The following is a 17723-nucleotide window of genomic DNA, read 5'->3' as shown; positions in this document are numbered from 1 at the left end:
TACCCACACATGTTGACTTCATTTATTTTCCAACACTTCTTTTGGCATTAGAAATAATTGAATACAAAAACATTTGCCTTATATATAGCCATGTTTAAAATGTCTTTTCAAATAAATCCAAATTAACACTCTGTATTATCACTACATGAGAATGTAACTCCAGCTCACTGACTCTGCTGGTGTTCAGGGGTCCTCTGGACAGTAATGGGGGTAGGATGTGAGCCACTTCACAGGACAGTCCCTGAAAATACATACAGTTCTTATGACACAGACAGACACACACACTGCACTAACTGGGGTATCACCATAACCACTTGTTCATGGGCAAGCATTTGATGCCAAGTTAAAATCTGAAATGGAATCGAATGCAAAATTCTTCTTTACCTTCACCTTTCCTTTTCTACCTATGCTTCTGCTGTAACCTGGAAATAATTTTAGTGCCTTTCTCTTGCATTGGCTGAGGATGCTTGACGGCACACATATATGCCCATCAACAGCACTTGACTCCATACTGAGTCCTGAATAGAGTAGAGAGCATGTTCAATGAGTGTTTGTTCTGAGGAGGTTTGTACCTGTGATACTTCTGGCCCTTCCTCCTCTGGTACTCTGTTTCATCCACTGTCCACACAGCTCCTTTCCCTCCCTCCACTCGCACAAAGCACTTGTGAAGACTGAGGTTGTGCCGCACTGCATTCTGGTTAGGAACAGGAAAACTGTATTGTCATAGAGGCAAACTTAAATGTGTTTTAACAGTTGGAAACTTCTTTGTTGTTGTTTGGGGTATGTTAAATATTACTTTTACATAAACACATTACTAAACCACAAGGCAGCAAGACTATGGCTTTCAACAGTGTAGCAAAATCAAGACTACATTTCCCATAAACCTTGCTTCCTGCTGGGTTAACCATAATGCAGTGTTCAAAAGGAGTTTCTGTGATAAACAGCTTTTGACTTGTAAATATCGCTGTCATAATAAGAATTTCATTTAATTTGGCCTCATCTGCACTCAGTATCATTTTTCTCTTGCTATTTGTAATGAATATAGATACAGGTGACTGGCTGTAAGTAGCTATGTAGCAAGGCTACAGCTCCATTCTTCATATTGCCTACAAAGTAGGTACAATACATCTAATAATGTATAATATTTATCCCCTGGGAAAAATTCAGTTTTTTCATTCTGCTGTTACTTTCTTAAAGGTCTAGCGCAGGGGTGGGCAACCTGCTAGCTCACTGTGGCTTTGACAAAAAGTATATGGAAATGAGTAACGGTTGTTTTGTTTTTATTGTTTGTTTTTTAACATTTTAATTTTCATTCATCACCGTTGTAGGCCTAAAGAAAGTCTACATTCTCCAATTGTAAAAGTGTAAAGCCTATATACCGAATAAAAAACAACAACTAAAATGTGCATTAAACATCTACTGCCTGGCACCTTTACCTCAGGATTTTGCTGAACCTCAATAGCAGGTAGCCTCAAAAGCTTACCAGCTCAACCCCCAGTTGAGCTGGTAAGCTATGGATGCCAAATCCAAGAAAAGTAAAAGTCTTGAAACAAAACAGAGAAATTAGAAGTGCATTGATAGATTTGTTTGCTTTCATTGCCAGCTCTGCAAAGTTAAAGCACCACATAATAATAAATAGTGCCCTGCACAGTAGCCGCCTTGTGTTAAATCATATTAATGAATGCTGATTTAGACTTTTAGTATAGGCTAATTAGACTTCATATGCTATGTTTACCTTCATTATAAGGCTCTAATGTGTTTTGCGGCCCCACACAGATTATCATTATTATTAGGGCCCGAGCAATGACGAAATCGTCCGTGAGGACCCTATTTTAATCGCGCTGTTTATTAGGGTCTGAGCGATGACGAAGTCGTCCGTAGGACCCTATTGTAAACGCGGTGTTTATTATTAGGGCCCGAGTGACGACGAAGTCGTCTGTGTAAGACCCTATTGTAATCACGCTGCTTTTTAGGGCCCAAACAACGACGAAGTCATCCGTGAGGACCGTATTGTAATCACGCTGTTTATTATTAGGGCCCGAGCAACGACGAAGTCGTCCGTGAGGACCCTATTGTAATCGCGCTGTTTATTATTATTATTTATTAGGGCCCGAGCGACGAGACGATGAATTCGTCCGTGAGGACCCTATTGTAATCGCGCTGTTTATTATTATTAGGGTCCAAGCACCTAGCGGTGCGAGGACCCTATTGAAATGCAAGGATTTCTTCTTCTTCTTCTTCTTCTTCTTCCAAATGAATTGCCTTTTTGGGAGGCTTACCATACCCGAAAAACTCATGAAACTTTGCACACATCTCAGAACTGGTGAAAATTTGATATTTTAAGGGTCTCGTGTGCGGGTTCCAAAAAATGGCTCAGTAGCGCCCCCTACAAAAGTTTGAGGAAACAGCCCCTGAAGCCAGTTTAACCTACGTGTATGAAACTCGGCAGGCTCATGTGACACTCCAGGACCTACAAAAAAGCCTCTTGGAGGCATGCTCTAAACCCAACAGGAAGTCGGCCATTTTGAATTTACTGTGCAATTTTGATGCATTTTTGGCCATTTCCAGGGGTCATAAATGAACAAACTAGTCCTAGAGATTTCATCCGATTGACTTCAAACCTTGGTCTGTCCCATCCCAAGACCTTGAAGATGAAAAGTTATCAAAAGCTTGAGTTTTCGTCAATGCATGTGACTGTGGGATGGCGTCAAAGTTAGGGGTCTCGCCACTAAACAGGAAGTAGTTTATAACTCCAGCATACATGGTCCAATCTTGCCCAAACTTCACAGGATTGATGACAGTCCTGCCCTGAACACATCTACATGTCAATAATTAGAGATAAACATAGCGCCCCCTACTGACAACAGGAAAGGTCATGTTTTAGACTTTAATGTACATCTCCTACAGACTTGACCAGATCCATCTCAAACTTGGTGAAAAAAGTCATAAGACGTTGATGACGCTTTATTGTGGAAACTCTGAGTTTTCTTCGAAGGGCGTGGCCATGGCCTGGCGGCGAACTTTGATGTTTCGCCGTGATGATAAACGTTGCTGTAACTTGACTCCACGTGGAAATATCTTGCCAAAACTTCACACATATGATGACAGTCCAGCCCTAAACACATCTACAGAGGAATTTTGAATCACCGCCATAGCGCCACCTTCTGGCAACAGAAAGTTACTTTATACATTCTTTGATGTCCCGCTTCTAGCAGGTTAATCAGACCCACCTCAAACTTGCTGGTCTAAGTCCTTAGACCTTGATGATGCTTAAAAATGAAGCTTTTGAGTTTTCATCAAACCCTGTCACCGTGGCGCCGCCTTGTTCGCCATCAAACACGATGTTGTTTTGAAGGGACAAGGGATGCTTGAAAACTCACCAAACGTGGCATACACATCACAGGTCACAAGTCCTGTTGTCTGATGTGATTTTTGTGCTTTGATGCACCAAGATGGCTCAACAGCGCCCCCTAGAATATTTCAATTCAGCAGCCCCCAAAGCTGCTCTGACATGCATGTATGAAACTTGGTAGGCACCTGTAACACTCTATTACGTACAAAAAAGTCTCTTGCAGCCATGCTCCAAACCCAACAGGAAGTCCGCTATTTTGAATTTACTTGTGCCACTTTTGTGCGTTTTTGCCCATTTCCAGGGCTTGTAAATTAACGAACTTGTCCTACAGATTTAATCAGATTGGCTCCAGACTTGGTGTATGTAAGCGTGACTACGTTGTGACCAAAAGTTATCACAGGATTTGCCCAAAGTTGAATGGCGCGGCCGCTGCCGAGCGTTGAATCTTGAGGTCTCACCATGAAAAACGAAATTGCTGTAGCTCTGGCATAAATGGTCCAATCTCCACCAAACTTCACATGATTCATATTAGTCCCGCCCTGAACACATTTTCATTACCATATTGCCTGATAATCATAGCGCCACCTAGTGTCGGAAGGAAGTACTTCTTATCAGACACTTATCTTTGGATTAACCTGAAATTTCAATGCTGTGGTCTATATTTGATGTTCACAAACATGACATATCATTAGTGTCTACGTGTGCTGCAGAGGGTTTACTTTTGATGTCTCGCCATGAAACAGGAAATTGCTATAAATTTGGAGTAAATGGTCCGTTGTCCACCAAACTTAACATGATTCATATTTGTCCCGCCCTGAACACATTTATGTGACAATATTCCGGGATAGTCATAGCGCCACCTAGTGGTGAAAGGAAAGGAAGTCTTTATCTGATGACATAGTTTCTCTTGATGGCATTGCTCTGGCCTCTAGCACTACCGTAAGAAACCTCGGAGTAATATTTGATCAAGATTTGTCTTTTAATTCTCATTTAAAACAAACCTCACGGACTGCATTTTTTCATCTGCGTAATATTGCGAAAATTAGGCCTATCCTGACCCGAAAAGATGCAGAAAAATTGGTCCACGCTTTTGTTACCTCAAGGCTGGATTACTGTAACTCTCTATTATCAGGTAGCTCTAGTAAGTCCTTAAAAACTCTCCAGCTAATTCAGAATGCAGCAGCACGTGTACTAACAGGAACTAAGAAACGAGATCATATTTCTCCTGTTTTAGCTTCTCTGCACTGGCTCCCTGTAAAATCCAGAATTGAATTTAAAATCCTACTGTTAACTTATAAATCTCTAAATGGGCAAGCTCCGTCATATCTTAGAGAGCTCATAGTGCCATATTATCCCACCAGAACACTGCGCTCTGAGAACGCAGGGTTACTCGTGGTCCCTAAAGTCTCCAAAAGTAGATCAGGAGCCAGAGCCTTTAGCTATCAGGCTCCTCTCCTGTGGAATCATCTTCCTGTTACGGTCCGGGAGGCAGACACCGTCTCCACATTTAAGACTAGACTTAAGACTTTCCTCTTTGATAAAGCTTATAGTTAGGGCTGGCTCAGACTTGTTTTGGACCAGCCCCTAGTTAGGCTGATTTAGGCCTAGTCTGCCGGAGGACCCCCTATAATACACCGGGCACCTTCTCTCCTTCTCTCTCTCTCTCTCTCTCTCTCTCTCTCTCTCTCTCTCTCTCTCTCTCTCTCTCTCTCTCTCGTATTCTATTACTGCATCTTGCTAACTCAGCCATTCTGGATGTCACTAACTCGGCTTCTTCTCCGGAGCCTTTGTGCTCCACTGTCTCTCAGATTAACTCATATCGCAGCAGTGCCTGGACAGCGTGACGTGTGTGGTTGTGCTGCTGTCGTGGTCCTGCCAGATGCCTCCTGCTGCTGCTGCCATCATTAGTCATTAGTCATACTTCTACTGTTATTATACACATATGATTATTGTCACACATGTATACTGCCAGATATTAATACATACTTTCAACATATTGTACCGCAGTAGCCGAACTATAACTATAATATTATTACTTTCAATAATGTTGTTGTAAGCTACTGGCATTACCTGCATCTCTCTCTCTCTCTCTCTCTCTCTCTTTCTCTGTCTCATTGTGTCATGTGGATTACTGTTAATTTGTTATGCTGATCTGTTCTGTACGACATCTATTGCACGTCTGTCCGTCCTGGAAGAGGGATCCCTCCTCAGTTGCTCTTCCTGAGGTTTCTACCGTTTTTTTTTCCCCGTTAAAGGGGTTTTTTGGGGAGTTTTTCCTTATCCGCTGCGAGGGTCATAAGGACAGAGGGATGTCGTATGCTGTAAAGCCCTGTGAGGCAAATTGTGATTTGTGATATTGGGCTTTATAAATAAAATTGAATTGAATTGAATTGAAGTACTTTTTACCAGACACTTATCTTTGGATTAACCTGAAATTTCAGTGATATGGTGTGTATTTGATGTACACAAACATGACATATCATTAGTGTCTATGCATGCTGCAGAGTGTTTACTTTTGATGTCTCGCCATGAAACAGGAAATTGCTATATTTTTGCCGTAAATGTTCTGATCTCCATCAAACTTCAGATGATTCATATTAGTCCTCTCCTGAAAAGATTTATATGACCATATTTCCTGATACTCATAGTGCTACCTAGTGGTTTCAGGAAGTAGGTCTCAAACACTTATCTTTTGATTTATCTGAAAGTTAAATGCTGTCATGTATATTTGATGTATAAAAACATGATGTATAATTTGTGCTCTCTCCAACTCCCTCTAGTGGAAAGAGGAAGTGACACAAAATGTGAAATATGTCATTCCAGCACTGTATCAAGGATATGCGGAGTCACTCCTGCATGCAAAATCTAACTTTGACAGAAATTAACTGACGCGTCAGAAGGCGTCCTGCCAGCTCTCCCAAGTTGCGTGAAGGTGCGAGGGCCCGTTCATCGCTGCTTGCAGCTTTAATTATTATTATTATTGTTATTCTTGCGACATTTCGTGTGCCAATTTTGGCCCTTTCCCAAATTTGAAAATGTTTCTAACTCTCCACATTTGTCCGGCCACATCCAAAATTTGATATTTTTGGGCGGTTGCACATGGTCAGCGCAAAATGCCGAAATCGCACCCCCTACAAATTTTCAAAATACCCTCCCCATTGGGGTTAGTTTGTCATAGGTAAACGAAATCTTGTACACACGTATCATACTGAGACGCACAAAAAAGTCTCCTAACGTCATGGTGAAATCCCAACAGTAAGTCAGCCATTTTGTTTTGAATTTTTTCATTACGGCATTTTCCACAACTTACATTTGAACGAACTCCTTCGTCCTATCGACTTCAAAGTTGGTACAGATCATGCTGACAACATGCTGATCAAAAGCTATTAAAAGCTTTTCTCTATGTCAAGGGACGTGGCCGCTAGGACGTGACAAATTTTGACGACTTTTTGTTTTCTCGCCATCGAATTTCGAACGGTTCTCACGCCCACATACTTGATCTCAGCAGCTTCAAACTTGCTGGACATGATGATGGCTCCGCCCCAAACGCCCCAATATGTTAATATTTTTACTTTAGTATTGTATTGTATTGTATTGATGCCACAAACTTGACCACATCAACTTCATTCCACTTCTAATGCATGCAGTTGGTGAAGCTACCTTATGAACGCTGTGAAGCTACGTCTAATGGTGTCCATGTGGCGGCGTGGCGACTATCGATCCCTCGTCACTAAATACGTTTGGCATTTTGATGGCTTCAGCGACCTCATCTCCTCATGAAAATTGATACACAGGTCAAGAATAGCGAGCTCTTACATCTGATAGGGGCGTCGCCCATGGGCGGGACAAAATGCTTCTGTAGCACCCCCTTGAAATTTTCAAAAACCCCTCTCCAGAGGGTTTTTTTTTGGAGTAGGAACATGAAAATTGGTACACATGTGTATGTTGTCCAGACGCACATAAAAGTCTCTGGCACCAGTGGTCTACTCCAAACAGGAAGTCGGCCATTTTGATTTTGACTTGTCATTTTGGCGTGATTTCCAAATGTTGTATTTTAACGAACTAGTCCTAGGGATTTCATCCAATCGACTTCATATTTTTTACAGATCATCCAGAGACCATGCTGATCAAAAGTTGTGCTCTGCATGTCTGTAGGTCAAAGGGCGTGGCTGCTATGGTGCTGCCATTTTTGATCCATCGGAACATCAACTTGATATAAATCCTTCATGTATTGTCCGATTTGCTCGAAATTTCACATGTGTGATGAGGGTCCACCTCTGAACGCACCTGCCCACATCTGGTTTCGCTCATGCCGCCCCCTTGTGGAAACAGGAAATGCCCTATTATACATTGCCATTGTCAGATTTGCTCGAAACTTCCCATGCGTGATGACAGTCCACCCCTGAACGCACCTGCCCACATCTGGTTACGCTCGTAGCGCCACCTGGTGGATGAATGAAACATTGCATTTTTTCGCTCCTGCCAGGTTTTTTCCTCCCTTCTCGATTCGCGTCACAGCCCCCACGTGCCTCAGGTGCCTCACATGCGTCATTTTGGCGTGATTTCCATATGTTGTATTTTAAAGAACTAGTTCTAGGGATTTCATCCAATCGACTTCAAATTTTTTTACAGCTCATTCAGAGACCATGCTGATGAAAGGTTATTAAAAGCTTTTCTCTATGTCAAGGGGTGTGGTCGCTATGGTGCCTCCCTTGCCACCAAATACGTTTGGCTTCTTGATGGCTTCAGCGAGCTCATATCCTCATGAAAACTGAAACACAGGTCAAGAATGGCGAGCTCTTACATCTGATAGGGGCCCAGTCGCCCATGGGGGGGACAAAATGCCTCTATTGTGCCCCCTTGAAATTTTCAAAAACCCCTCCCTATAGGTTTTTTTTTTTGGAATAGGAATATGAAACGTAACACCACGTCAGGGTTAACTTACTGTGAGTTTTCACATAACCGCTTCAGCGATGTGTGTTGCTGGCCCCCCGCATTTGCGCGGGAGAGCAAGGGCCCAATCACAGCTGCTTGCAGCTTTAATTATTATTATTATTATTATTGGTCAGAAATGGCTCTTGATAATAAAGGTTAATGACCCCTGTTCTAGTGTGTAGGATTTAGTTGAATCTAGTGGTGAGGTTGCAGACTCCTACCAACTGAAACTTCTGCCATGGTCCAATCATGCACGAGAGCTATGGTGGTCAATGCGAAAATGTCAATGGCTCTATCTAGAGCCAGCATTTGGTTTGTCCATCCTGGGCCACTGTAGAAACAACATGGTGGACTCTGTGCAAAATGATACACTCCATATGTAGATATAAACAGCTCATTCTAAGGTAACAAAATCATGATTCTTATTTTCAGGTGATTATGCACAAATGAAAATAGCGTTGATACTGATACCAATATTGGAAACGCCTCTGATACTGCCCAAATGCAGGATTGGGTATTGGCAAGTAGTCAACGCACTGATCCGATACCACATAATTTATTCAAAGTAGTTTCACACCTGGATAAAACCTAGATTTTCCTGTTATCAATTCTTCTTCACTGCTCTAACTAGCATGGAAACTGTTTTTTGTTTTCTGTGAAGGACCTTGTTCGACAGTGGCCTCTGGATTTACCATGGTCAGGACAGTGTGGTGTTGTAAGTTATTTAACTCTAACAGACAGATTCACTCCTCTGAGCTCCAGAGTACATACTACATAGACTTTCACAGACTGTAAGGGTAACACATCTGTGGGCCCAATTTGTTTTATCATGAAGTATGCTTTATTCATAACAGTTTGTTAATACCCTGAAATGACAAACTTATTTGGGTGTTTGGTTAATTAATGGTGATTGTGAATATTATCTTAACACAGTGGTATCAGCATTTCGTCCTTTTGCACCAAGAAGTTAGTAACAGAATGATAAGCACTTAAGACACGTTATCTTTGGTTAGCAGCCTTTTCATTTTCATTTACAAGCATGCCAGAGTTATCTTTTCTGCTTCACTGCTTTGTGGTACAAGCCAGCTATGAAAGGGTTTCACATATTTATTGTCTGTTGATCTGTTAGTTTTAATTTTCGTAATTTTTATTCTTTACACATACTTGTATCATACTTGCATAACTTTCAGATAAGTTTTGTTGCCTGTGCTGTATCATTCACCTGATGTTTTGCAAGTGTTCACTATGTCAATTAAAAATAAATTAAAGACATTTAAAAATAGGTTTGTCATATTGGCAGAAATTGGCATGTTGGCTGATTCCAATATTTAATTTTAAAGCCAATATCGGACCAGTACCAATGATGTGCTGATATTATCACGCATCTCTAAATATTGTATTCCATTTCTGCCAATATACCTCCCTAAATCAGAGACTCACAGACTGGACTTCTAATTCACACACATACACACAAACACATCAATGTGGAAAGATGTCAGAATGATGGGTCGCTGCAGCGTAGCACCCTGAGCAATTTGGGGTTCAGTGCCTCACTCTAGGGTACCTCAGCAGTGCCCAGGAGGTGAACTGGCATCTCTCCAGCTAGCAGTTCACACTCCGTATACCTTATCTGTGTCCCAAGCCAAGTCCCCACAGACAGCTCTACCTCCACCAAAGCTCTGCTTGGTTGCATCTGACTGGTCAATTGCTTTTCTTACTCAGAAAACAGCCATCAATCAGGACAATACACTCTTGTTCTTTTCTTGATTAAATGGTATATATACAATTAGTTGTTGCAGCACTAACATTTGACAATCTCACTTTCTAAGTGAGGAAGACTGAAGAGTCCTGTCATTCATTTAAAAGAAAAGAGAAATGTTAATCTCAGTGAGACTGGACCCTAAGAAAAAACAGTGCAGCACTTACCTTCCAGGTAGCAGTGTTGTGTCTGAAGTAGAAGAACATGGTAGTGAACCAGTTGTAAATCTCATTCAGAGTGCGCTGTTTGTCCGGAGACTCCAGGATAGACTGCAAACATCAAACACAGTGAGAAAAACACAGGGACAAGAAAAAATGTTGACAAATCAACAGTACAGTTGCAACAGTTTGTAGCAGAACTACATCAAATCCAGTTATTTTCACCACAGGCAATGTGTGTCTACTTTGTGCCATAATGAAAGATTGTGTTTCAAATGTCATTTTCCACAGTCGAACAGTTGAATTTGGGCCTTGAATCTAAATCGCTTCTTCAGCTCTAAATACATTTATTCTAGAGTTAATTTAAACTATTTTTTGTCAGGTCAATCCAGCCATTCATCTGACATATCTGCCTCATTTCCACAGCGTGGTGCAGCTCAGTTCAACTTGGCTCAACCTGTTTTTTTTACCAGGTACTTTTCTAGATAGTACCCCCTCAGTGTAGGCTGGAAGGTCCATTTATACCTTCTTTATAAATACGTCCGTTTCAAATGTTGCAAACATCTCTGCCCTCATACTTCCATGCGTCCTCTATGATGGCATAGATACAGCCAGTAGATGGTACTAGAGGGCAGAGTCAAACGTTTTACACAACAACAAATGAGGCAACAGTGGAGCTGGTTGTAACATTGTACCTTTAAACTTTAAACTGAGGCAGTGTTGTACAGTAGATGTAACAGTAGAGAAACTCACCCATCTTATCAGGTAGGCGTAGGTGTACGGAGGCCTGATGTTGTTGTATTTGTAACATTCAATACTGGGGACCATATCTGTGCAACAGTGATGACATGTCATCAGTCCAAGTCATCAAACATATCTGATTATGTGGTTTTTAATCTGATCTAATGAGCTACCTTTCTGGAAATACCACAGTGTGTTGATGGGAAACTTTAGCAACAACTTCTGAGGTGCAGAGCAGGTTTTCAGAGCATCAGTGGACAGAATGGTGATAATAATCTAATTTTAACAAAAGCAACAAATGAAACTGCACAATATTCAGGCTTATTTTGAAACCTGAAATTTGAATAAAAATTACGTTACAAATAACATATTCAAATTTAAAGATCAAGATTACAGATGATTAGAAATTTGATTGAATTACTGAACAAATCTTTTGGACTGAATTTGTAGTTTTGATTCTGTCAAAATTTCTGTACATATTTGGTAATTATTGTTGTTTTTATAAATGAAAAGTTTGACAGTCAATACAATTTGCAATTCGCTGTCTTACGTCATTAGGTAATCTTACAGAGTTCTTGCAGACACAGTGTCACAAGTTAGACTGTATCTTTTTTTCTTCTTTTCCTCAAAGAATCAGATAAGTTATATGTAGTGTCATATAAACTAGGGTAGAGTAAGACTGAAAGTTGATATGATTATATTGTTTGATCTTGTGTGAAGAAGATAGGAATTTGTCAACAGCTGTTGTGGGTTTTAGTCTTGTGTGCACATGATAAAAAATATTATCTCCTGGTACTTTGGGGGTTGCAGAAAGAACTATTAGACTGACATATAATTTTAACTATCACTGAAACTAATTTTTACATGCAAACTCCAACTGACTGATCTAATCAAATAATCTGTTCTTTTTCATCTGTGTAAAAGACTAGGATGGCGAAAAAGTAACACATATGAAACTGTATCACTGAAATGGCCAGATGTGGCTGTGCTTCTTGAATAATGTTAGTGAACAGCTGTATGTAGGTGCCCTTACACATTGAAGAGCTCAGAATGTGACAAAAACAAATCTGTCAGAGCAGGTATTCATTTATTTTGTGCTCTATTTTGTCATTAATAAACTTCCAAAGAAATTGAGTTACCTGGACAAAGGTGGGCAGAACCCGCAGCTCTGTAGCCATGCTGGTAAAACTCCTCTAGATGTTTTATGCCCCACTGTTGCACTCTGTCTCCATCTGTTACCTGAGGCTGGGGCAGGAAGAGAGGAAGGCTGTACGGCCACTCAGAGGCTGCCTTGAATATGCAATGATGGAGGTGGACATGAACACATACTTTCATTTGCTTTCTTCCCAGGTAAAGAAGTATAAAAGGAATTCAATATTATTAATATACATAAATATTAATATTAATATTAATTTATATATATATATATATATATATATATATATATATATATATATATATATATATATATATATATATATATATATATATATATATAAATTAATATTAATATTCCAAAGAAATTGAGTTACCTGGACAAAGGTGGGCAGAACCCGCAGCTCATATATATATGTATATATATATATATATATATATACATATATATATATATATATATATATATATATATTAATTTCTCTATGCAATATCAGGAAAATCTTTTAATCAAGCAAATGAAGGTGAAAGACACCCTAAAAGCCAAGAGCAACTAGAAATAGCATACCAAATCAGTGTACTTGTGTTCAGATAGGTGCAGATGAAGCTGCATTGCAATGAGTTTCTGTTTTTCCAAGATGAGCTGAAAAAAAGAAAACGCCCCTGATCAACTTTGCATTGTGCTTGAATTTTTTCACTGTGCGTACATAAGTGACTTCATGACTTGCAGACTTTGTTTGTCATTTGCTAAAATTAACAATAGCTTCTTTTGTACAAGGGGCCTTAAAGGGCAGATAGATGGTAAGTGAGGTGTAAAAGCCATGACTTAGTGCAGTGGAGCTACATAAGAGTAGTCATGATGTAGTTGAACACCTTCTAGGTTTGTTTAGTTCCCACCTGACTCTCCATGCACTGAACATTATCTTGCTGGACCTTCCACTGAGCAATGCTTCTGTCACCATAACTGTGTTCAGAATGGAGATGCCTGGAACATAAAATAGGACAGGGTTTATAGTCCAGTATTTTTTGGAAATACACTTGTTTGTCATGAAACCCGAAATCAGATGGGAAGCTCTAATCTCTCTGTGTCCAGTATAGAGACAGGTCGAGTGAACATTATCATAGCATCAAGCCTAACTCGTCATTTCTGCAATGCCTAAACATAACCTGATACTCATTTAAATGAGTATATATATATGTATATATATGTGTGTGTATATATATATATATATATATATATATATATATATATATATATGTGTATGTATGTATGTATGTATGTATGTATGTATATATATATGTACGGGCACTCTTGTGAAGAGAGCAAGAGACTCTGACACACCGTTCACCTCAGTAACCACAGATGAAAGTGCAGAGGGGGAGGCTAATGTAGCTAGCCATGCTACAACTGCTGCTGACTCAGCAACTACAGGTAAGCGCAAACAAGAGAAGACCTGTAAGTACTCTGAGAATTATCTTCAGTCCAACTCAGCTTCATACAAAATAAGTAGTAGGGAGGCCCTGTTCTATCTCTCTCTCTCTGCTAAGGGGTCCTTGGCCTGAAAAACAAAAAAGACCTCTGTCCTAGTGCATAGTCCTTCCAGGGTTGAACACTGCACTGTGCTGTCTGTCTTCTCATAGGACTGAATAAGATGGCAAAGCATATGTGCTGAGATTATGGAACGCGGAAGGGCTCTAAACATCTATTTTGACATTCTTATTAATAAGTCAAATTTGTTTGTCTTAATAGGTAAAAATACAACATCTTAAGCATCAAATGCGCGTTAAGACAACAGAAAATGCCCTTTTAATAAGTACATTTCTGATATCTTAGGACATTTAGAACATTAAAGCTTCCATGCCATTAGTTGATGTCAACACACCCACCCCTTTTTGACGCAGTGACTGCAATGGACTCTACTATGCCTACTTTGTGGTCATGTAGACTCCTGTTAGTGGGTACGTTTTGGCTGCATACCTATCGCCTGTCTTCTATGCAACTTCAGTTTAGTATTTGGGACAGTGTTACGGCTGTGTATGTGTTCTGTGCTGCTGTTCCTTTCCCTCCCTTGTAGATCTGCACAGGTGTGCTGCATTAGTTAACGAGGTGCAGCACACCTGGCATGGAGGAGGTGTTTAAGAGCTCCTGTGCAGCAGCAGAGAGAGGCCTCTGGTGTGTGGACTGCTGGTCCTGCTGCCTCTCACCGTGGGATTTTTGTTGTCTTGTCTTCTTGTTTTCATTCTAATAAATCCCATGGATTTGATTGTTTTAAAGGTGTTTATGTGGTTATTATTGGGTCAGTGATGGAGTTTTGTTAGCCCCATATGGCCGCCTAAGGGTGGGGCGTAACAAATGAGGCCTTGCCCGGGATAGAACATCCATGAGGTGATGTAAATATAAGTTTCTGTGTGTATCTCGTGGCCTTTTTTTTTCTTGTAGATGTAATCTCTTTTGTTAAATTGTTTGTGGTTGTTGCTCTGTGTTTAGTTAAAACTTTAGTTTTGAGCACCCTGACTAGGTAGTCACTGGGCGGGTAAGATCTTGCCACTTTGTTATTTTGCCTTTTTTATTTTTGGTGATAATCCTGAGTGGGGGCATGCTTCAGGCTATACTACAGATGTCTATAGGCCCGTTTCCAACGCAGGAACTTCGGGGTAATTCTACGGGGCCAGGGCCGTTGGTGCGTGTCTCCACCGCAGGAACCACCCCCGAAGGACAGAGTTCCGGAACTTTTACAGGGGCTAAACAAGTCCCTGCCTCTGAGAAACTCCTGGGGCTTGGGGATTACTTGGTGCTGACTGGATATACTCAAGACGGGATGTGACGTCAACAGAAAGCAGCAAAATAGCCGACATTTTTAAAACTCAGCAGACGAGGGTTAGCTCATTCATAGCTTCAGAAACTCTGTGAAAAAAGTATTTTTTTCAGCGGATATCTTAGTTACAACATGATTGAGCTAGCAAAGCAGTTTCGTGTTGCTATGTGTGGTATTTATTCAGTTTTGGGAAATCACGATGTCTAGAAAGCATCAGTGGCTGCAGCTGACAGGGACAGCTCAGAACAGCAGCAAAGCTAACATCAGGACGTCATCTGTTAAAAGCCCCCCGTTGTAGGATACGACATGAAATTACTCCAGTTAGCTCAATCATGTTGTAACTAAGACATCCGCTGAAAAAATTTTTTTTTCATGGACTGTTTATTGAGTTACTGAGTATTACAGACACACCGCTAAGGGCTAACAGCTAACGGCATCCCTACGCCCCTACGTCACCCCGGTCAAAATGGTCGTGCAACGATTAAGTCACATCCAGAGCCCGGTAACTTTATAGGAACCTTCCTCCTACTCCGCTCTCTCAGTGGAGACATGGCGGTTGAGAGGGCCAAGCGAGAGGACGTACTTGTAGTAGTTCCTGCCCCCCAAATAGTACCAGGAACTTCTTCAGTGGAAACGGGCCTTATTTCCTTGTTCTTCTGTGATGCACTGAGTTTAGCATTTAAAGCTGCCTCGAGCTTGGCAGGCCACTGAAAACTAGCTAGGTCAGTTAGCTGTCTTGGTAGGCAGGTCAGGGTTGGGGTGCTTCAGCAACTTGTTTCCTAGTTTTTTGCACTTTGCAGAGCAACTTGATTGTGATTTTGTTTTGAGATGCCTAGTTTCTGTTTGGTCATGGTTTTGTGTCGCTGTGATAAATACTTATGCAGTAACTTGTGGTTTGTGAACGTTAGGGTTGTAGTCATGGCACTCCACATTTGCTGGGTCACTTGTTGGTTGCTGCTTTGGTTTAAGTTAGCAACATTTGTGTAGTGGTTGACTACATTGTGACCATTTTGTTCTGTGGTTGTTGCAGTCCACTTTTTGGTGCGGCCATTTGTGTGTTACTGCTTTTGGGTATTTGCTGTAGCAAATTCGTTGTGACCTTTTTTTGAGGTTTGTGGTGCATTCGTTTTGTACTCGGAGGTCGGAAATTCCCAGTTCCCAGTTGGAAGTTTAAACTTGAAAGCACCCTGAGATTGGATTTCCAACTCGGAAACTCGGATCAACTGCATCAACCCCAAATTCAAGATGGCTGCCGGTCACATACATAGTGAGTAAACACTCTGCTAAAGTACTGTTTATAGCAATTTTATCTTATTTGTTTTACGTTAGGTCAGCCATACCCATAGTACTGTTAAATTGTTATCCATGGGCATGTTGCTAGGCTGTCTGTGTGTGCAAAATACCACATAGAGAGTTGTTATCAACTGATATTGCTAACAGTGGCTACGGCTAGCCCAACGGTAGTTCCGTTTTCAACTCGGAAGTGACGTCATTCTGACTTCCAACCTCCGAGTACAAAACGAACGCACCATTGGGATGTAGTCACCCCCGCAGATCATTGGATCTTAGAGTGGTGGTTGTGGCTTCCCTATTTATCAGGTCCATTTGTGTTGCTGGTTTCCTGCATCCATCATAGTAACGTGTGTGGTTGAAGACCATATGGTGTCCATTTTGTGTTGTGGTAGTGGCAGTTCACTTTTGCTGGATCTTTGTGTTGCTGTTGGTATGGCAGCAACTTTGTAGCTGGTCTACATGTTATGATCCTTTTGGTATGTGCCTGCTGCACTCCATTTTTGTGTTGGTCACCTGTGTTACTGTTTTTGGTGTTGGTAATGCAGTAACTTTGTTTGGCTTTGGGTTTCTTTTCACCTCATGGTCGTAGCCTTTTTGCACCTGGTGGGAGTGGCACCCACTGATTTGGCTATTTGTGCAGCTGCTGCTTAGTCTTGAACTCGGTGGCAGCAGCTTAGTTACATTTCAATGAATAAATAGCATTTGTCACTGAACTATGGGGTATTGTATTAGTGTTGTGTTAAGCTTTAATTGCCCCAGTACTTGCATGTGAGATGATAGTATGACAACCCATTTATTCATTGTTTTAAGGGTGGGGGTGTTACGGCTGTGTATGTGTTCTGTGCTGCTGTTCCTTTTCCCTCCCTTGTAGATCTGCCCAGGTGTGCTGCATTAGTTAATGGGGTGCAGAGCACCTGGTATGGAGGAGGTGCTTAAAGCAACACAATGCCGTTTTTGAGCCCTCAAAATATCCAAATTCCTTGTGATTGTACATCAACTCACAATAAGTTGGATAACACCTCCGTCATTGCTTGAGAGCATCTATTTCACTTGCACTGGCACTATGCAGTTTCGGGGTTCGGGTAGGAACCTGGACACCAAAAGGACTACAAAATTTTACTGCTTTACAGCATATCATATCTCCCTCCTCTCTTTAGGGTAGCATAGTCGAACCGAGGTGAACGAAGTGAGATGTGGTTGTCATGGCCGAAGCGACAAAGAAAAGGAAGAAGGTGAAGGTGTGAGGAGAAGGTCAGCCCTGACATGCAGAGAGCAACTCATTTCTGAGTTTCGAAAATGAATAAATAAATAAAGCAATTGGCCTAATCATGTACCTGTTCTGAAGATATGATGATCGCGCATTACACGCCCAGCCTCAGGAAGTTCACCGGTATCGTTGGCTTGTCAACAAATGCAGAAAGATTTTTGCAACAGCTGTAACAGACAATACCGTTTTTCGTCGGTATGGGGACCCCGTGAGGTAAAAAGCACAATCCTCCACTGTGTTGCTTTAA

At 41.1% G+C, this 17723-nt stretch overlaps 1 protein-coding gene across 5 annotated transcripts in view; it reads right to left on the bottom strand.

Moving 5' to 3' along the window:
* Positions 1–17723, bottom strand: part of foxp3b (forkhead box P3b) — a 37763-nt gene continuing 20040 nt past the window's right edge. For 3 of the 5 annotated variants that reach the window (XM_049581728.1, XM_049581727.1, XM_049581724.1), the window contains exons 6-12: positions 12998–13085; positions 12669–12743; positions 12085–12235; positions 10958–11034; positions 10214–10315; positions 573–694; positions 1–241 (exon numbers count right to left, since the gene is read on the bottom strand). In XM_049581728.1, coding sequence (XP_049437685.1) covers positions 184–241; positions 573–694; positions 10214–10315; positions 10958–11034; positions 12085–12235; positions 12669–12743; positions 12998–13085 — 673 coding nt within the window. In that variant the 3' untranslated portion in view covers positions 1–183. The remainder of the gene's footprint in view (positions 242–572; positions 695–10213; positions 10316–10957; positions 11035–12084; positions 12236–12668; positions 12744–12997; positions 13086–17723) is intronic. The other 2 variants (XM_049581725.1, XM_049581726.1) reach the window with 2 other exon arrangements.

Source organism: Epinephelus fuscoguttatus, linkage group LG7, assembly GCF_011397635.1.
Source record: "Epinephelus fuscoguttatus linkage group LG7, E.fuscoguttatus.final_Chr_v1".
NCBI classification, from domain to species: domain Eukaryota; kingdom Metazoa; phylum Chordata; class Actinopteri; order Perciformes; family Serranidae; genus Epinephelus; species Epinephelus fuscoguttatus.
The sequence above is the reverse complement of the archived record's forward strand: the minus strand, read 5'-3'. Positions and strand labels throughout refer to the sequence as shown.